Below are 22,565 nucleotides of genomic sequence, written 5' to 3' on the forward strand. Positions count from 1 at the left end.
TTTGTAAAGCATCGGCATTGGCCCCCAAAAAACCCATTTCGGTCGACCTCTACTTAACACATCCTTGTGACTGTGAGGGACTGAAAGAGTAGGCGGTTTTCCATGCTGAGCATGAACACATCATTGCAAGTTTGTAAATTGAGAAAAATATGTGTCAAACTGAAAAGCTTTGAGATTTTAGTGTTTAAAAAATTAATACCTATTAGAACATAATCGCACACAAAAGTACCGAAAACTGGTACCGTTAAGTACAGATTGCTAGGTACTGGGCATTGGTACCATATCATTTCAAATGTGAAAGGTACCCATCCCTACTCCCGAACGCACCATCCACATGCTAAGAAGAGTTGCAAAGAGACTCGGCAGACCTCCATGAGGCTAAAGAAATGAGTCGTTAAGTAAAACCAGTTAACCAGTTTTGTTGTCCCCAAAACTTCTCAAAAGTCACTTTTGCTAATACATACCCCCCCCCCCCCCCCCCTCCCCCCCCCCCAAAACAAACTCACGCCCTTCCAAGTGTCCCTGATGACAGCCACCCTGTTTAACTTTGGTCCCAAACCAGCAACTTCACATAGATATCTTTGTCTGATTCTTTAGTCAGACTTAAAGCAACAGAACCAAACCATTAACCTCATATCTGACAGGCAGACACAAATCAAATCCCTCATTTCGAGCCAAACCAACAGTTTGTCTGCAAATTATATTCAGACTGTGGAAAATCTGTGACCAGTGCTTTGCAGAGTTGTTACCAACACATTAGCTTTTCTTGTTTCCTGTTGGTACCACAGCATGTGCTGTGTGAGCAGCTGCCGTCTTCATCCTTTCAGTCTCCGCTTGAGTTTAAAACTTTGGAGGAAATATTGACTTCAAGCTCTGCTTACAATCACTTCAAGCAATAATTACAAGAAAATTAGGGAAAAATTACCCCTCTTAGACTAGTTCCTCCTGAAATTCTTTGATTTAGATATTCAGACTACGAGGTCAATGACCCCGTTTTTAATTAAAGACCTAATGACACGCTGATGAGAACTGCCTGTTGGACAATTAAGCAACAAAACCGACTAATGAGGAGTTTAATTACAGCACACACTCAAAGACTAAGATTTGTTTTACCATCAGCAGGTAGAGTTAAAATATGTAAAGTTACAGAGAATATGCAATGAAGTGAATGAACTGAACTGCAGAGCGGGCACGCTTTAAACTACAATAGCTATAATATATTAAACTCATCGGCCCCTGTTTTTATTCTAGTGCATGAAGTTAAATCTACATTTTATTTTGTAGAGCTTGTTAAACTGAGTGCTCAACCTTTTCAGGTCAAATCAGACCTCTGAATGTAAACACTGCAGAAAGTCAGTCCCCATCTCTTCTTTATTTCAACCAGAATAGAAAAATAAAAGTCAAATGTTTCCTTAATGTGCCCACAGGTTATTTTTTCTCCATCGATATGGGATTTGACTTCCCTCATTCAAACACTAAATGGAAATTTAACCTGACATTTGTTTTCCACACTCAGGAAACATTTGGCTGTAACACCAAAGTGTTTTCTCTATGCCTGCCAACACGGTTGAACAATTTGGTTGTGTAAAACAAAGAGAGCCTCAAACATTAAGACTGATGCACATGAAGCTTTAAAGACACAGCGTGCAGAAACTGAGACATTGAAATGATCACCAAAACGCCCACTTTGCTCGGCTGTGACTCATGATTTCAAGGACGACCTATTGTTATGTTAAGGTGTTCATGCACTAATTAAAACACACTATGATGATGATTTTATTCCACTTCTACTAAGTCAATCCTGTTAATTAGAGCTGGATGTGACGCACTGCACACTAAACTCAAAGACTCATAAGAAGCTCAACATCTTTAATGTTTAGCACCAACATCTCCTAAATGACCACTATTATTATCGCAAAGCTTTTTCTTTAAGACACCATTTACTTTAATGAGGCTATAACCAACAACTGGTTCAAAGAACATGTGTGAATTAAAAGGTTCATTCTGTTTTTTTTTTTGTTTTTTTTTAATTTATTTTTCTTTTTTTTACAACAAAAATCACAAGAAGGGTCAAAAATCACATCAATCACAGATTTTTAAAAATGAAGAAATGGCTCAACAGCTCCCCATATAAAAAAGAGACATTAGTTTGGGGGTGAGTCCTGATTTTAGAATATTCATTTGACAGTTTAATTATAAAAAAAAAATCAATAGTTTGTGTGACCTTTGTTTTATCATAGCCCACTTAAACCTGAAACAACATTTACAGTTATATACCTTTAAGGCTGGCATGTCAGTCATTTCAGACAGAATCACCATTTTTTAAGACTTAATGAATGAAATATGCTGTGATTTGCTGAAATACATGGGAGTACAGCAAGGATGTTCCAATAAGTACAAAAAAACTAAGTTCTAAACTTTAAAATGGCTTTTATTTTGGAGTTTCTATGTGCTCTAGAGACTGAAATATAAAGGTTTTAGTAAAATTTAACAACCTGGATTTTTTTTTTTCTCCGAAAACTATCAGATTTTAGGAGATTGTGTATAATTTATCCTTAGGTTTTTAGAGGTGTTTTTGAAGGTTTTTTTTTTTTTTTTTTTTTTAGCTGGCTTCCTTAGTTCTAAGCAGCTTAAAAATGTATAGTTAGAATTGCTTGCCCTGGTAGTAATGTTGTTTAACCACCAGACTGTGGTTGTAGGACATCTGAAAGCTGTTCACATTCATTAAATGACAAAAAAAACCTTCTATCATAACATTAAAAAAAAAAAAAAAAAAAAAAAAATAGGACAAGAAAGCAATAATAGCTGTCGGTGGAAAAGATGCTGCACTTTGAGATTAGAAGTTTAAAAAAAGTGCACACCTCTGCGGCCATAAAGATCTGATAAGAACTTCAACATTAAAATAAACATAAAATGAAGTTTAGTGATCGATGATCAGGGATCAGTGATCGGCCCATTCCTACTTATGAAACTGATCTTTTATACCTCCAGTAATGTCTGAAAGCCAGCTGTTGTTGCTTTTTACTCTGAGACCTAAAACTCAGGACGCTATATTGGTTGTTTAAGTTAAAACATAAATATTTTATTGTTTCACAGGTATCGTTCAATGATTTTCAATAAAATAAGTTTGGAACATTGAAGGTCTATGCTGTCACTGATTTAAAAAAAAAAAAGTATTGGCAGGTCAGGCTTTTTAGGGATTGATGATCGGCAAGAAAATTGTGATCGGTGCACCCCTACATAGGCAATATCCATATCTAGGGATGGGTACCGAATTAACTACTCTTATAGGTACTGACTGAATTCTGTCAAAGGTACCGTGAACCAGTTCATGAAGATCCAAAAGGTACCATGTTTAGGTACCTAAATGCATCCTTGTGACTGTGAAGAAGTGGAAAATTAGGAGATTTTCCATGCTGGACATAAACACAGCACAGCAAGGTTATATATTGAAGAATATATTCAATTGAAAAAAAAAAAAAATATATATATATATATATATATATATATATATATATATATATATATATATATATATATATATATACATATATATATATATATATATATATATATATATATATATATATATATATATATATATATATATATATCCTTTTATTGAATAAATTGACATTTTTTTAACCAAATAACAGAAAAAAAGTACAGAAAATTAGTACCGTTGAGTACCAGTACCGATTGCCAGGTACCGGGCATTGGTGCCATATTTTTTCAAATGTGAAAGGTACCCATCACTATCCATGTCTAACTAACCTCTAACTTTGCAAAGTCATTCAATGGATCAGGGCTTTTGTGTTAAGTTATATTTTTTGAATTTCTATGCCTTCAATTGGAGAGGACAGGACAGTGGATAGAATAGAAAACAGGGTGAGGGTGGGCCACCCGCACCTGCTTTAATCTCCATCTTCAGACAGTAAGTGGTTTCTAATTCACTTGAAAATGACAGTATATTTTCCAGTCCAGTGTGAAAAAGAAAGCTTTTGCAAGTGGCAATATGAGCCCACTGAATGGTAATGTTTCACCATGAAACCAGAAAATACTCAAATATTTAGCATCCAGCTCGCCCCAAACCATCCACGCTGAAAAAGTCCAGCCTGCAGACATCCACACATCAATATGCAACAAGGTCAGAGAGCCACATACTGGTTAAGAGGAATTAAGCTGCTGAATTTACATGAAATTTACATCCCAAAATCTACACTTGCATCATAATAGTGTCTTTGTGCGTCCTCCACTGCCACATCAGACACCAGAAGTTACGCTTAACTCCTCCACGGGGAGTCCAGAGCTTGATCATTAAGAGCCCTGAGGACCAATCAGTATCCGGTAAACAGACGTGATGAGCGCAGCCCAACCTCAGGATGTGTGATGGGTGAAGGGCGAGTTCAGCAGCACTGAAATATTCATTGGAAATACTGATGCTGTGATATCTGCATTGTATAGTGGTGTGTAGTTAAAGCTTTATGTGTTGCGTCCCCAGCATGATATGACTTGTTAATCCATTATTTTTTTAGAATATCTTACATCCTGTTTTGATATAAAAATCCAAACACTCTGTTTGAACTTGCACTAAATGAAAGCTAAATAAAGCTTTGTATTTCTTCACCAGCAAAGAATGTGCAACATATGCATGTACAAGCTGTACGATGACAGCATCTTCATTCCTCGAGTGTTACTTGATTTCCACACCTGCAATTGAGAGCCACAGCTCACGTCTGCCAAAATAAACTTAAGTAAAACGCTGACGCTCCAGGGTTAGAATAAACTGCTCCAAACATGCTCGGTGTGAACACACCCTCTGAATGTCACGCTCAGGCAGCAGACAGCAGGAGGTGAAACACTTTCCATTAAGATGACTCCCAATGTGAGCCAGTGTCTTTGAAGAGGAGGTAATCTATCCGTACTTCTTCTAATTCTACTCCTGGCACAACAAACTTGCTTAAAACTTATGTAAAATATTCTAACAGATTCTTAGAGCCTTCTTTCAACACGTTGATCTTTAAGAAAATTTTGACTTTGCTGTCAAGATTCCAGGAAAGAAACACCAAACACACTGAATTAGTCGTCTAAGAAGCAACAGTGTGCTCGGCTTTCCTGTGTATTATTTCATTCTTTGTTGTGAGACAGCATTAAGCCCTTTTAATGTTTCCAGTCACTATAGGTTAAAGAAATGCCAGATGTATCCCACATTACACCATGACACTTCTCCCTGCCTGCAGTTTGTATGCCTCCCTCCTTCACACCTTCTCTTCCTTTCCCCTTCTTGCTCTCAGCTTAGCAGCTTTAAGGCTTTTTTTTTTTTCTCTCTCTCAGCAAAGCATGCTCTCTGGCTCTGAGCGCTGGCATCTCTTGCATCGGTATGCAGCTCCCGTTCAGACTGCTGATCCCTCTTTATGAGGACATGAGTTTCAATGCTTTTATCCCCCACCTTCACTTGCAAATATGCCTGCATTCAGTATCTACACTCCAGCTTTAGAGACCTGTGGGAAGCCTTTAAAGAGGAAGTCAATAAAAAGGTATAAACATGCATGAGCTTAACTTTGTGCTTTTTGTGTCTTCATTCCAGAGTTGTCTCTTTCAGTCTTTCAGGGTTGGAAAGAGTAAAACAAATGTTAAGTTCTTAAACTGAAGAAGATTGTTTCTATATATCTTACACTGTGCATCATTAAAGCATTATTTATTCACCAGTTAAAAATTGTTCTATCTGGATCAGAGCCCCAAAAGCAGTGATATTGATTAAATGAATAAATCAATTCAACACATTTCCTAAGTGATGAATTTTAATCATTTCTACATGCATTTGTATATAGTTAGGTTCTCTAGCAGGGGGAATATGGGATTCATTGAATTACTAATCTGCACAATGTGTATATACTTAAATTAGAGTGGAAATTATGCAAAACTCTGCAAACTCCACTGTCTACATGATGACATTAGAAATGATGTGTAGGCTGCTCAGGCTTCAGTCCATCTATAGTGTGAAAGCTATTGCATATATGTATCAGAAGAAAAGTAAAATTATCATAGGTGTAAATTGAGTTTTGTTAAACATGGTCAGGATTTTGAGGATGCATACTTTGTTGCATGTTCGTCTGCTTTCAGTCACTGTCCTCAGTGGGAGTTACTCTCCTTATAACTGCAAGTAAGCTCAATAAAACTGTCAAACTTAATTGCTGTAAGAAAATAAACTGGTCAGGCCTTCTTTCTTTTCTTTTCTTTTTTTTGCCAGGACACTCTCCGGCATTTGCTGTCCACATTTGGCAGCGATGACACCACCCGGGAGAGCAGGAAACACCCGTAGCACATGAGGAAAATGTCATGAAACACTCTGAAACCCTGCCAGACTTGAAGACTTGTTTAATTAGGCTCCTCGGTGTTACGTTTGACAGTGTGTGCTCTTTAAGTGGGTGTGCTCTTACAAACTGAAACAGCGGGCTGGTAGTATTAAATGGCCTTTCAATGTGAAGTCATTGTGTGTATGTCTGTTTGTGAAGGTCATGTGACCCACACATGCACCAGCCTACATCCTGTAAACTGTATGCTTGGATAGTCTAGAGTGCTTCATGAAAAAAATACCGGGCCTTTATTTTTGCAACAACAAAAGAAACAAGCCTTTCTCATGAGTCAACATCTCAGTAGGTTGTCTTTTCCACTGTGTGGATTTTTTTTAGGGTCTTTAATTTTGTATTGTGCAGAATGCACATCCAGTCATAAAGCTATAAAACACAACACATTACCCAGGAATAAATAGCTACATTTGCCATGATTTGGCCGCTTACAGCGCGATGAAAATGCATGACTTATTGCAGTAAGCTATCAAATTTCCAAAGATAGTGCAACAGAGGCTCCTTTATCTGCAGCTCAGACGTCCAGCCGGACTGAAGGGGCTTTATGAGCACAGACACCCAGTGATGCTAAATCCTTCTGAGGGTGCGAGACTGATGAATGTTTCTGAATTGACACATAAAAATAGAACCAATAAAACCACAGGCAAGTGAATATAAACATTACCATTATTTAACACTGAAACAGCAGTGTTTAGCACATCCGTATGTCCTGAATCCTTCACAATAGATGAGCTATCCAAAGCTACAGAACTGCTTCTGTTTCTTAATATTTAAGCTTCAAACAAACAAAGACACACAGAGGGGAAGGAAAGGTTATGAATAAAATGCATATAACACTAAACAAAGGCTGTGCAGCTTATTGTCCAGCTCTGTTTGTGCTCTGGCAAAAGCCTCGAACATAACTCAAACAAGCACAGTCACTTCTGGTCAGGCTGCCAGCTGTTTGGTTGCAGTGCGACACCTCAGATAGTCAATCCTCTTTTTGGAAGCCACCCAAACACAAACACAGAAAAGGGCATCTATTATGGCAACCACATAATGATGCTCCCAATATTTCACGGGTATCATCCTCTTCTTGCATTAACACTGTTTTGTTCACACTTTTTTCTGAAACAGAATGAGGACTGCTTTTGTGAAGATGCCTTCCACTTCGGTGATAGTGATCAGAAAAACTCAGAAGGGAACAACACAAAACAAATGTGACAGAAATTAAAGGTGACGAAACATCCCTGCCAGAAAAAAAAGGCCTAAAAAACAGATTACGCCCTGACTGGGTCACTAAATAGTACACAGCTGATATTTCTGAACAAAAATATTAACTTTGTTCATCGAGACTGCAGCAGGAGGAGAAAGGGGAGATCATCACACGGGCTAAATGAGATTCAGAGGCTCATCCATAGTCGGGCACAAAGCCCACTTCAGCAGAGATGAGGGCCAAGAGAGATTGGTAAAGGTCAACACTGCAAACAGGCAGAAAATGAAGTATAGGCTTCATTTCGGGCACAATGCTAAAAATGTAGGGGAAGCATAAAGCGCTCAAAGAACAGACGCCCACTACCTTCACAACAGCAGCTCCGCACAATCTCATTCATCTAAACATTAGTGGAAGTGCTCTACATTTCAATTTCTGACGACTCTATTCAGACAAGCTTTGAGTCACTTTTATTGTTTGGAGTACGAATCACATCAGGATCAACTCGACTGAGTCTCTATAGACTGTTGTTTTATGCTAAAGACCTTCAACCCTTTTTTTAATGGAATATATATCAAACATTTCCATTGTGCAGGTGCTGCTGTGTTCAGACATTCATACAAAGACTTCTGATAAAGAGAGGGGCCGTTCATTTGTTGTAAAATAAATTCCCAGCAAAGTAAGACGAGGTTGCTATCGAGGCTGAATGACGTTGTTTTCCTCTGTGGCTCACTGCAGTTTGTAGTTTTTATTGTGAGCAGGGTTTAGAGCATAATGAGTCATAGCAGCAATTATTTCCTTAAGAGTCTGCAGGACATGTTTTTTTATTTATCTTCTTTCAATTACTTTGATCATTTAATATTCATTATTTGTTTTATTAAAATGTTTAATGTCTTCTGCTTATTTATAAAATTTAATAAAACAGAGAAAAACAAGTAATTTGATTTTTCTGTTTTGATTTATGTGACTTAATTACATTTTTATACTTTTCTTTTCTTTTGAACAAATTTGTATGATAATTATTGGAGATGCAGCTCAAGGTCTTGGTGTTTTGGTGTTTTTGGCATATTTTAACACATCATAAAGCAGCTCCAAGTAGGGATGTACCGATACTGATCCTGGTATTGGACATTGGTGGATCAGTGCCCCTCAAAGTTGGATCAGTATCTGTGGGAGAGGGCCAATCTATGGTGCTGATCCAGGCAACCAGTTCAATGCTTTTTTTTCTTTCCTTTTGTTTTTTTTTTCTTTTTAACCAGCACTCTCAGCTACTTGGTTTGAAATGTTACCTCTGATGCACTTTCTTTGTATTTTGCTGCATAACCAGTCTACAAAGTATAAAAGTTTACAATTGAATAGAATTTCTGTACGTCTTGAAGCTTTGTTTTTTATCAAACTGCTGGTAAAGGTTCGAATATTTTACTGTTAAAAAATAATAATAACTTCACTAATTCCTTCTACTCAATTTTTGCCATTTTCCCAAAACATTACCCATCTTATCCCACAGTAAGGCATGCTGGTTGTTATTTAACACTGGTACACTGATCGGTATCAGTATCAGTCAATACCCAAAGCCCAGGTATCGCTATTGGTATCGGAACCAGAAAAGTTGGATCAGTGCTTTCCTAGCTCATAGTATGCCACGTTAAAAATATCACAGTAGTCATCCATATAAGAGTATAGTACCTGTTGCTTTTTGATGAAAAATGACATTTGCCAAACTTTGCTCTCAAAAATTGTTATCATGTTGAGTCTGATGTCTCAGGTCATATAGAAATACATGTAAATATGTTTTTAGGGGCTTTCCTCTGTGAGGCGTGTGATCACAGGTGCCTCTTTGGGCACTTTAAGATGGATGTAAGCAGTGTTTTAAACACTCCTCAGCGTGACAAATCGTGGCATTCATCTTATCCTGAGTATCTTGAGACAAGCTTCTTTCCAAGCAGAAAAAGCTCTTTTGCTCACACACGGGTCTAAATGATGTGAAATAGTCTAATTGCCCTCGCAGTCTCTTTGCTTCATTGCTAAGCTCATACGCACTCAGAGGGGGCACAGCGTGTAACAGAGCTATGACAAAGAGCATGGCGGAGGGAGACTGACAGCACCCAGCGTCTTTCGGGCAGAGAGTGGCTAATCTTGAAGCCCCTTCCCCACTTGTCTGAGCACATTTGCCTCTGGCTTGAGGCTTATCCCTACAGATGTATATCTGTCAGCAGACAGCAAGCAGGCCAGCAGAGGCTCTTTAGGAGCACATTTGTCCCCTTACTGGATTATTCATTTGCAGGGGTACACAGCAGAGCGCCAGAGCCAGCACTTGGCAGCTGGGAGACGTTCTGCAGGGATAAGCTAACCCTCATCAGTGGGGAACTGGTATCCTTGAATGTAAACCACCTTCCTCTGCCATACCTCGCCTTCAGCTCCGCCAGCTTATTCCTGCTGCCTGATTATTCCAGCCCACAGGAGATGCGCCCATGCATACATCTCAGCGGCTCCCCGTGTCTCACAATATGTGACATTTTGGGGTTCACTTTCGCTCAGGCCCAATATGTATTCACTTCCAAGAGATTCTCAATACAGCCCGATCCACACTGAAACAGAACTCCATTTTCACATAAAAGAGCTGAGAAGTGAGGCACCAACTGCAGACCTATAGTACACTCCAAATGGCAAATCGACTGTGCAGGTAGGACAGTTATTCACATCGTAGTTCAATGTCTGAGTGTTGTGAAAGCTGCCTTTGAAATGGCTGCTCTTCACTGAACTCTATAACAGGCTGTGCAGCTTCTGCCCTGGACAACTGTAGCCCACACAGCGAAGCTTTGATGCATGATTTTAACCTCATCCTCGGAAAAACTGCCATCTTAAATGTTGTTTAATACATGTTTGTGACAAGGAGAGTTGAAGGAACTCTGCATAATGTGCAGAAACTTAAACATATGCATAAAGATGAAATAATGTGCTCAAAATCCCATACGTTTAGTTTTTCTATCTTTTTCCGCTTATCTGTGGAAATTTCCATTCTGGTAAATAATGCAAAGCAATTTACAACATGTAATGCATGCACCATTATGCATGCATGTGCTGTGCAGGACATGATTTCAAGTTTTGAAAGCGCTTTGATGGAAATTCCACCTATTCTGAGTTTGTGCTATTTCCTTCCTACAAACACAAAACACTGTTATACCACTACAAATTGCCAAAATGCAGGTCCAGGCATGTTTATATCATTTATGGAAGCTCTTAAAGGTCCACCCACGCTGTGTTTTGCAGTGTAATAATCATGGTTTGATATGGTTTGGTATTTTTCCGCTCTAATGATTAGGTTGTTTCAATTTTAACTCTTCAACTCACACTCAATAACTTTGTGTAACAACATAGCCGGCATGCATGAGCTGGTATCAACAGGAAGCAGCTCTTAACCTTTAAAAATGTACTGCTGTTTTCTGAGGGTAATATCAAATAGAGCACAGATGACAAATCTTTTACACGATGCTCTGCATTTCTGATGAAGGCCCAGATTTCCTCCCTGATCATGGAATTAATTTGTCATCACATTATGAGAGAAGTCTTCCTCCTGCACCTCCTTGTCCCCTTTTTGTCTTCACTTTTGATGTCCCTGGGTTTGATTCCACATTAAATGCTGCACACACAAAAAAAAAAGAAAAGAGAGACAGCCACTTTCATTTATTCTCTGCTCTGCCCTCATTACTGCCCCCACACGTTATGGTCAAACACACACCAACGCTCAAATGTCACCTGCAGGTTGTACTTGCCAAAACGTCTGACGAGATAAGAAATGATGAAAGGCTCCGTGCTCAAACAAAAGAAAAGTTCCCTCGGCGGTACGGGAGCTTTTTGGGTTCTGTGAGAGGGAAGGTGATGAAACACTTGAGTAGAAAGAATGTCAGAGGAGCTGCGGACAGCAGAGAAACGCACCGATCATAAAACTTACATCAGCTCACAGGTCTGCAAAGAAACTAAGTACAGCTGCACCACATGGCTAATTAGCATTACTAGCCCTGCTGCCGTCTAACCTGTTAACTGGCTCTGACAAGTGTGTCAGTGTCGGCATTAGCCGCCTTTGGTAAAATATGCTGTGATGATGCAGTGATACAACAGCAGCTCAGAGTGACAGAGAGTCCCTCTGGTGCATGACAGGACCTCACACTCAGAGCACATGCACAGAGCCGGACACACAACGGAGACAACAGAAACACAGAGTGTACATGAGAATGAATCCACTCTCTGGTACAGCATATTAAACATTAATGCAGTGTAGCTCTCCATAGGCTGCAGGTATAGATAAGAGTCAAGCAATGCATTTAAGCCAAATACTAATAGTGTGCTTGTTCTAAGACGGATGAGCCTGCATGAAATGACTCCTGGCATTATGGAGCGTGAACAGAGCTGCTGATGCTGAAGTCTTGTCTACAGTATCACTGCAGTGTGTGATGCAGCACACTGCAATTTAACTGTCGATTAGGCTGTGATCGCACACAAGATGCATGCACCTTATTACCCTCAGCGAGGAGGTTATGTTTTCACACCCATTTGTAGGTTTGTTTGTCTGCTAGTGAGCGCGATAGCTCAAAGTGTTTACACATTTAATTTAATCTAGAGAGAGGTTAAGCCATGGCTCAGTGCAGATCTACAGCAGCACTTTATAAAGGGCTGTTAACACTGCATGAAGATTCTTTGAATATTTGCCACTAACACAGCTCTTCCTTGACCGAAAAAAGATCTGGCACATGTGTGCAATAATTGCCCACGTGTGTTTTTGGCAGCAGATTCTGATCCCCATGCAGATTAAACATTTCTGACCTTTTTTAATAACCAATTTGCAGGACTGTGCAGCATTCTTGGAGGTGTGAGCTGTCTGAGTGCTTTCAGTACAGCCTTTGAGGCACTGCCCTGGGCATGTGTCTAAACTTAAGCCTCATAGCATCAATATTTTAAGTGGCCCTTGAAGTGAGCGCTATCTTAGCACAGCTCGTGGACAAGATGATAAAAACTCTGTGCCTTGTTCTCTAACGATGGATGTCATGAACCCAAATCTGTTGCAAAACAGGCTGGCCTTCTGTCGCCTGCTTTTACTCCTGACACTGTTATAACTGTTGAATTAGCTTATGATGCTAATAGGTTTGTAGCAATAAAATCATATGCTATGCCTTAGAGCTGTTAAGCTCCTGCTGCACATGTTAAAGTATTTATAGATGGACTTTCTACAGCGCAATTTTTGATCCAATGTCCTGATACAGCCAAATATTGAGCTAGCAATAAAACGCATCAATTTATAATGTCCTCTAAAAGGGAGAAAAGAGGATGAAGTGATGAGCTGAGCACCGCCATAAAAAGTGTTTTCCATTTAAAGGGGAAATCATCTGAAGTCTCCAAAAAAAGGTTCAATCTTAGCCCAACTTTCAACACCAACTTCTTTATTTTAAAGACGCTGCCGCTCACATTGCATCCCCCTTCCTAAGATGTCATTTAGTATTCTGTACAGTGGAATTGAGCAGTAAAGAACCGACCAAGCGGTTGTCTAAACAGCCCATTAAGTACAAATCACCTGCATTATATAACTTCCAATACTTTCTGTGAAAGTTGTATATCTTTAATCATGCTTAGCCTTTTTCATTTCTCCAGCTTTGTGCCAAGGACAGTACGAGATGACCTTTTTAATTCTGTAACTCGCTATCACTTGCACTCCCATCCTGTTTTTAAACTGTTGAGTTTCGGTATGCAAAACCTATCTTCCCATGCTATTTGTACTTTCTGTTCCCGGCAGTAAGGGGGGGAGAGATATGATTCACACACACACACACATTCACACACACACACACATACACTTGTAATCAAAATGTGTCTCTTTATAAGCACTGTCTGTCTCTGTATTCTTCAGTGCAGCGTCATGCTCCAAAGTGCAGTGTTGTGCTTCACACTCTGTGTTTGTTGTATGGCCTGTACTCCTTGCAAGTAAAACCATTGGAAAACTTATTTTCTTGACTCGAGTTCTCTTTTTGAATGGATGTCGATTTGAACCTGACATTTACTCTGGTGCCGTGACCCGGATCCCAACAGATTCATTTTCTGACGTGGGGGGAAGACCAGCCGAAGCCCGTCGACGGCCAGCCTGCATAGGACAGCGCTGAAAGAAAGTCCTGGGAGATGACATTCTTCGCCAGGCCGGCAAATAGGTGTTTTCTCCACACGCCAGGACTGGATTGACGGGATCCGAGGAGGACGAACCGAGTCAACAAAATAACCACTATATGATGTGAGTATGATACTCATGTGGATACGGTGATGCTTGTAGAAGATCACCAAGAACCTAGTCCTTGAAGAGTCTAGAGTTAAAGTGCATACGGTGATCCTTGTAGAGTTCACCAAGAACCTAGTCCTTGTAGAGTCTAGTGTTAAAAAAAAAGTGGATACGGTGATCCTTGTAGAGTTCACCAAGAACCTAGTCCTTGTATAGTCTAGTGTTAAAAAAAAAGTGGATACGGTGATCCTTGTAGAGTTCACCAAGAACCTAGTCCTTGAAGAGTCTAGTGTTAAAAAAAAAAGTGGATACGGTGATCCTTGTAGAGTTCACCAAGAACCTAGTCCTTGAAGAGTCTAGTGTTAAAATAGTCCTTGAAAGAGACTGTTTGAAATTGTGATACCTGCAGAAGAAACTTTTGAGAAAAGTTTGCTGTATGAATGTGTGTATGAGAGTTGAGAAATGAATGCTACGTTTCTTGAATGAAGCAGCAGTACTGGTGGAAACCTAACGGTGTTAACACAAACCAGTAGTCTGTTGAAGTAGTTCATGAAACCTCTGGATTAAGGGAAACAACGTTGTCATAATGGGAAATTGTTATAGTTGTGGTAAGTCCTCCAAGGGCCCGGAGGCACAAGGAGATGAAAAATATATGCATTATGCTATTAGAAAAGAGATGTCTGGACGAAATAAATAAATAAATAAATAAATAATAATGAATAAATAAATAATAAATAATAATGAATAAATAAATAAATAAATAAATAAATAAATAAATAAATAAATAAATAAATAAATAAATAAATAAAAATAACAATAATAAGTAAATAATGAATAGTAAACAAATAAGGAATAAGACAAATGGGAAGATGGAAGAAGAAATATGATGTTTCAGGAAGGTTGAAAATAGAAGAGACAGGGAAAATTGTCAGAATGTTAGAAGTGAGTGTAGCCATGAAGACAGGGAAGTCGAGAACAAAAAAGGAGGTAGAGTTGGCTGCAGCCAGGGTGTGGCATGATGAGGCAGAGAAAAGACAAAGGACAATACAGGAAAAGAAGCAGAGTAAAAGAGGACAAGGGGTTACGTTAGCAAAAAGATAGTGAAGAACAAACGGGGCGTAAAAGAAGGAGATGAGCCAAGGTACAGATATGTATTTAGGCCGTGGCAACCCAGTAAAGTCAAGAAAGTTTGTGTAGCGTTGCCTGACGTTAGAGAAGATCCAGAAAGGTGGATATAAAGCTTTTTAGACCTGATGGATATATACAGGTTCAATGGACAGGAAAGCAGGAAAAGCATTCCAGACCCCCTGGGATAGCCTGGGGAAGGATTAAATAGGAAATCATATAAAAATAATAATAATAATAATAAAATTTTCGCAGACAGCCCCACCATTTTCACACAAGCTATAATTGCATGTTTGTCCACATTCCAACCTCCCTGTGGGAGTCAGATCCTCACTTACGTTGATGATTTATTAGTTGCATCTGAAACAGAAGACAAATGCAGGACTGACTCTCTCGCTCTGCTGTTACATCTCAGCAAAACAGGAAACAAAGTTAAAAAGCAGAAGCTACAATGGGTGAAAAAACAAGCAGATTATTTGGGTTATTGCAGAGGTTTGATTCCCCACTATGCAGAGAAAACTGACTTTCTTTTGCAACTCATACATGGCCAGCCTATGGCTATGTCAGACAAAGTGATATGGACGCGAGAGGCTAGTGATCAGTTTGATAAGCTAAAACAAGAACTTGCATCCAGTACCGTGCTGTCACTACCAGACTATTCCAAACCCTTTACCCAGACGGTGGACTGCAAAAATGGTTTTATGACGTCAGCATTACTTCAGCAGCACGGGATGAAAAACAAACCTCTAGGGTTCTTTTCAAAAAGATTGTACCCTGTTGCAGCCTCTTTACCACCATGTGTACAAGCAGTGTGTGCAGCAGCTATGGCAGTACAAATGACAGCAGATATTGTGTTATTTCATTCTCTAACTCTGCTAGTTCCACATGCAGTGGATGTCTTGCTTTTACAAACTAAGATGAACTTTCTGTCGCCTGCTAGACAACTGTCATACACTGCACTTCTCTTATCACAACCTCACATTACCATTAAACGCTGTACTGTTCTCAACCCTGCTACACTGTTACCCACAGAAGAGGACGGAGCTCCACACAGTTGTGTAGATGACACTGAGCAGCTCCAACTGCCAAGACCAGACCTCCTAGATACGCCCTTACCTAACTCTCTGTCTTGGTATGTTGATGGCTCGTGCTCTAAAAGTGAACAAGGAAAAACACTGTACACAGCAGGAGATATTTTGAGCCATGGGCCTTGCCATGTCTCAACAGGAGGGATGGTATCAGTAATAAACCAACATTTTTATACATTAGGATTTAATTCCTTTTCAAAAATTTTTTTGCAAAGCATGCGAAACGTGTGTCAGACATAACCCACAAGGAAATATCAGACCCAAACGAGGGAAATTTCCCAGACCAGAATATCCTTTTCAAACGTTGCACATGGATTTCATTGAACTGAACAAAAGTGGTACTTATAAGTATTGTCTAGTACTTGTAGACGCATTCTCAAAATGGGTTGAGATTGTCCCAGCAAAAACAGCAGATGCAGTGACAGTGGCAAAAGCCATATGTAAGACCATAGTACCCAACTATGGCATACCAGAGACCATTTACAGCGATAATGGCTCTCATTTTGTAAATAACATTGTAAATAACATTGTAAATAACATTGTAAATAAGTTGACTGAAAACTTGCAAATAAATCTGAAACATCATTGTGCCTACCACCCACAAAGTGCAGGGTTGGTAGAGAGAACGAATGGAACAGTAAAAGGCAGACTAAAGAAGTGTATGGAAGAAACAGGACGACCCTGGCCAGAATGCTTTGACCTGGTTAAACTGTATATGAGGATTATGCCAGGAGAAAGTGGCCTTAGCCTTTTTGAGATCCTGTATGGAAGACCTTATAGATTACCTGTATTCTCTGAAGATTTAGACAAATCAGAGGAAGAAGAGACGCTAGCAGACTACATGAGAAAGATGCTTGAAAGCAAAGCAGTGTCCAAAGCAAATTTACTGCCATCTGATTCTGTCTCTTCACAGGAACCACTGAAGGTGTCTCCGGGCGACTGGGTGTTCATTAAAGTCATAAAAAGGAAAACTTGGTCCAGTCCACGGTGGGAAGGCCCGTTCCAGGTCCTGCTGACCACGCCCACGGCTGTAAAGATCGCCGAGAGACCCAGTTGGATACACCTCAGCCACTGTAAACTACAGAGAGTGCTGGAGCCTCCAGACAGGTAGTGGGGAAGTCAGCCTACAAAGGGGTTTCACCTTTTAGTGGTGATTCGTCTCAACGGCTGTGAAGAAACCAACAGATCCCTACCTGATTAGCGGAGGCCCTCTGGTGGCTCTGTAGTGGAACAGCAATGCCTCTGTTGACCGAGGACAGACCGCGGAGGCGCGGCTTCCGTTGGTGCGCAGAAGGCTGCTGTGCTGTGGCTGTGTGTCTGATTTTAATTTTAGGAGGAGCTACGTGGTAGTTGCTACAAGACTCCAAGGTCGATAGAAAAGGTTGAAGCGACTTCATACCCCACACTTACGCTGCTAACACCTGGTGGAAGTATGCCAACTACACCGCTCAGATGAGAAACCTCACAAATTGTTATGTGTGCACTCATTTGCCCTAATCAGCACACACACCTGGTATTTGGCCTTATGCCCTCAATTCTGGTAAAGCTTCGTGCCTGATAGGACTGTCGACACATCCTGGGATTGGGAAACGCCCACACAATGCTGATTTCAGCAAACCACTGACTCACTCCGGACGTGGGCTCTTAACAGCTCATGACTGCCCAAGCCATAAGGACCTAATGGCTTGGCTGCCGGGAAATGAGTCCTTACCCCTGCCTGGTGTAGTGTTTACACCTTCATCATGACCTCCACTCATCAACACCTCTCTTCAAACGACAGAAGACACAGTCGCTCAGTTCTAGACATTTCAGAGATCCCAAAAGAAGAACGTATCTGGTCCCACCTGGAGAAGTTCGGTCTCCAATTAGTTCCCTGGGTAGGAGTGGGAGCAGCGTTGAATGAGATCGAGGTGAACAGGTTCGCCATCATGAGATTGATCAACTACACCATGGCCATCACACGTGGAATGTCAAAAGAAATCGCCTGGCTTTGGACCTTGTCACAGCTGCCAACGGTGGCGTTTGTGCCATCATAGGTGACACCTGTTGCACTTACATTCCAGATGAGACTGGCGATGGAGGAATTATTCACCAAGCACTCCAGAACTTGACCGCCTTACTAACGTATGTCAAAGGACACACTCACAGAGCTACTAGCCCGTGGGACCCCTTTTCCTGGATTACGAGTGGTAACTGGTGGCAGGTTCTGCTCAAATGTTTAACACCTGTACTTGTTGTCTTGGTTTTGTTCTGTCTGTTCACATCATGTATTTTACCTTGTTTGCGTTCCATGATGATTAAAGTGGTTGGTGCAGCTTTCGTGCAGAACCAGCTCCTTCTCCAGACTCATGCTTATCAACCATTACCCAAAGAAGAAAGAAATTGTGACCGCCTGTTTATTAATTGACAAAGCTTAATGATGTATGTGTTGAAAGTGTTGTGACAAGAAACACATAACTGATGAAATGCTGTCAAAATGAAAAACAGGAGGGAAATGTGAAAGTTGTATATCTTTAATCATGCTTAGCCTTTTTCATTTCTCCAGCTTTGTGCCAAGGACAGTACGAGATGACCTTTTTAATTCTGTAACTCGCTATCACTTGCACTCCCATCCTGTTTTTAAACTGTTGAGTTTCGGTATGCAAAACCTATCTTCCCATGCTATTTGTACTTTCTGTTCCCGGCAGTAAGGGGGGGAGAGATATGATTCACACACACACACACATTCACACACACACACACATACACTTGTAATCAAAATGTGTCTCTTTATAAGCACTGTCTGTCTCTGTATTCTTCAGTGCAGCGTCATGCTCCAAAGTGCAGTGTTGTGCTTCACACTCTGTGTTTGTTGTATGGCCTGTACTCCTTGCAAGTAAAACCATTGGAAAACTTATTTTCTTGACTCGAGTTCTCTTTTTGAATGGATGTCGATTTGAACCTGACACTTTCCAAAGCACAATTGGCTTCCATTATTTCACCACAGCTATCGGTTTGAAACCATCATAAAGGAACTTAGAGGGGAAGACGGTAATCAGGAGCACTTACTTTAAAGTCTATTTGTACTTCTGGTGAAGTGTTCCAGCTTTGCCAAGTCATGCTGCATCCTCACAAATGCAAACTAGAAAAGAACTCCTTTTTCAAGCATACTGTGATTCTCATGCAAAACTTTAGTCTTACTTTAATGTTATACTCCATTTCAGCAGACTGTCTGCTACAATTTGGAGTTAGTCGCAGGTTTGTACGATAATTTGTTACCCGACAGTGTTGAAAATTATGATGACCCAGTACATATTTCATATTCCAGATCTTAGTATCCAGAACATTTCCAGGATCTGGATCACACTTCAACATCTGTCAGAACTTATCAAGACCTTGTCTTGTATTGTTTTGTAAAGCAATCCAACCATTTATCGTTGAGTTATAAACACATATGGTGAAAACAGCCCTGCCTCACAATGATAAAGTATCCTTCTAAAAAGTGCTGGATCCAGACGGTGATCTGGATCACCTCCAAAATTTAATCACTTCTTCCTTATCCCATTTTGAACATTTCCTGAAATTTTCATCAAGATCTGTTTGTTACTTTTTAAATTATGTTGTTTGCAGACACACAGGCAGACAGGTAAAGATACTACCAAGCAGCTTTTCAACTCACTCTAGATGTAGAATTTCTCTCTTTAAGAAAGGTAAGAGAATTAAATAAAACAAAAAGTGAAGGAAGCATTCCCCTCTAAGAAGAGCTCAAGGTCTACTGCCACCTTCAACTCACATTCTCATGATGATAACATGGCAAGAAGTTTGTTTTCTTCCACATGGCTTCCCTTACAGCAAGACTTGTTTTAAATTTCCCACACAACACTGCGTCCTTGAATGCACCATCAAAAAGCTTTCTAATAAAGCTCGATACACCTGCAAGTTCATTTGATCACCACTATGAAATGGACCACAGATGGCTGCCTGGATTGTTAAAAGCCCTCTCTCTCATAATATGGAGTGTTTGTCTTTTACCACTTGTGCAACCTCTACAGGATTTAGAGTTAATGATCCATGAAACATGCAGAATCATGCATGCTTATTTAACCCTAAGCATGATCCTCTCCACAGGGGGGAGGAGGGGCTCTTGAGGGGGGCATGGCTCGTGTGCTGGATGTGGCTGAATGTGTCATCAGGTCACAGCTGGATATACACCACTTCATGGCATCTCGAGTTGGACGGCTCATTGAGATGAAACGGATGTGAGGGTTGGAAGGGGGAGACGGTGAGGCTGCCAGAGGCTCCATACATCAAGGCCACACAAAAAAAAAAAAAAAAAAAAAAAAAAAAAAAACTCCTGAAATGCTACAGAGAAATGTTCACGTCAGACTCACAGGATTTAACATAATTAAGCTGCCTGGCTTCTTATTTCAACTGAGCTCCAGCTGCGCACTTTCTCGACATGTTTCAGTCTGACACTAAATGACTAACAATAATCAAAACGCAGAGTATGAGGTGATGTCTCTGACACTTAAATAAGACTCACCTGAGCTGATTTTGGGTCTCATGATGGAAGCCTATCTTAAAGTCTAAAAACTATCTTTGTTTTTATTCATATTTTGACTTTATAGTCTGTTCTGGGTCTCTTGAGATCCTTGATGGTTACCCTAAACAGAAATACTTTGAATTCACTCTCAGTCCTTCAAATCAGTAGCTTCATAAATCATCTCACTCACAGTGAACTGGATCAGCTTCCCCAGATGTCATGTGGGACAAAGTGTTGGTAAATTGGTGTCAGCGGGGATTTTGGCTTTGATTTGGGAGTTCCTGACATGAACCCCCTTTGACAGCCCCCTCCCTCCCCTTCTCCTCCTCCTCCTTTTCTTCCTCCTCCCTGCTGTAGGTGTTATGTATCTGCGCACTGGTCGCCTACAGGGCGGTGGCTGCGCATGCATGTCCAAGAGCGGGACGGTCTGTGGGGAGTTGAGGGGAGTTGTCATGAGGAGACGCTGATCTCTGGCTGCACGGAGGCGTCACAAACCTGCCTCTGATCTCAGCAGCTCAACTTTAAATGAGCGGCTATGGCTCAGCAATGCATACCGATACTCCGGGAGGATGCGTCCTCGCACACACACACATTCACACAAACACAGACACATATAGTGCCTACACTTACAGTGCGCAAACTGGCCGTGCGGAGACAAAAGCTTTACTCAGGCACAAGCACCGCCACATCGAAGACCCTTCTGCAAATCCACTGACTGAAAGTCATCAATTTTTAAAGAATGCACTCAATGACACCGGTCTCACAACACGCAGGACGCGCACGCACAGATGCTGTAACCTCGCGTGCATCCCTGTGTCAGCTCGAGGAGACAGAGCCGGATGCTCAGCCTAACAGGAGGTGACTGCAGGCGACTCGTCTGCAGCCTGGTCTTAGTATCGGTCACTTCACACCAAAGGAAGGGCAACATCCAAGTTGTCTCCGGTGCACAAACTTGTGCAGCCGCAGTCTGCCTCTCATTGCGCCGCACATTTCAACTTCCAGCATTCCAGCACATCGGCTGTGACAGCAGACAGCAGCGGCCGAGCTCCGGACTGTACTGCTGCATGAACACAGCATTTCACAGGGAGACCAACTCTCTTTGTGCTGAACACTTGAACTCACGTGTGACATGGTCACATATGATCTTTACACTACACGCAGACACCACCTCCCCGCACACCACGCCCGTCTACAGACACCATCCAGCTCACCTTTAAAGACGCTCGCACAGAGGCTGTACAGGATGAAGATCAGGTGCTGCTTGAAAATCATATTCTTCTCTTTTTTCCTGCACAGGTTCACGTCGACACTCCACGCGCGTCTGTCTCTGTCTGCTCCTCTCTCCTCTCGTTGGATGGACTTATCCAGGTAAACGGCGCAGCTTCGGACTGAGCGGAGTTACATTGATGAACTCTGCCGTTTCCAGAGCAGTCCCTGTGTGTGTGTGTGCTCACAGATCCGGGGCCAGTGATCGCCGTACAGTGAAGCAGGACGGCAGAGATGCTCGTCGGCAAAGTGCAGCTCCTGTCTCCCTTTATTGCCTTTCTCTTTGACTCGCTGCAGAGAGCAGGAGTCCCGCCCACGCTTTTTGACTAATGAAGACGCTTCACCAATGGAGAACACCTCGAAATAGTTCTGATCTCCGGTAAACTGTCAAAACAATTACACCGGGAGGGTGTCGGAGAGGTTATTTCCTTACATCACTAATCCTCAGATCAGTTTCAGAGGCGTCTTTCAACAATGTGCGAGAACAAAGAGGCTCTGCAGGATGAGCTGATAGTTTAGGCCCTGCATGAAAAATATTAGACTCTATTTTAAGGTCATGAGGAGGGATGTGGCAAAATTCTCTCCTAAAGGCAGTGATGCTTTATCACTCCAAGTCTTAACCATGAGAGTGCAAACTCTTCATTTCAATATGCACAAGGCTGGCAGTTAAATGAACACTTTCAGACTGTCTGAACAGCTTCATGAGCACACCAACAAGCCAGCAGTCAACAAAGCACCTGTCACA

The 22,565-nt window shown here is 41.1% G+C and overlaps 1 protein-coding gene across 3 annotated transcripts in view; it reads right to left on the reverse strand.

Moving 5' to 3' along the window:
- cadm2b (cell adhesion molecule 2b) overlaps nucleotides 1-22,218 on the reverse strand; it is a 202,254-nt gene extending 180,036 nt beyond the window's left edge. The window contains exon 1 of one of the 3 annotated variants that reach the window (XM_074679639.1): nucleotides 21,766-22,218. In XM_074679639.1, the coding sequence (XP_074535740.1) occupies nucleotides 21,766-21,826 (61 nt within the window). In that variant the 5' untranslated portion in view covers nucleotides 21,827-22,218. The remainder of the gene's footprint in view (nucleotides 1-21,765) is intronic. The other 2 variants (XM_074679637.1, XM_074679638.1) reach the window with 2 other exon arrangements.
- Between the last annotated feature and the right edge of the window lie 347 nt (nucleotides 22,219-22,565).

This window comes from Halichoeres trimaculatus, unplaced genomic scaffold (genome assembly GCF_033239565.1).
Source record: "Halichoeres trimaculatus isolate MK-OKI-2021-1 unplaced genomic scaffold, fHalTri1.1 fHalTri1_scaffold_9, whole genome shotgun sequence".
NCBI lineage: Eukaryota > Metazoa > Chordata > Actinopteri > Labriformes > Labridae > Halichoeres > Halichoeres trimaculatus.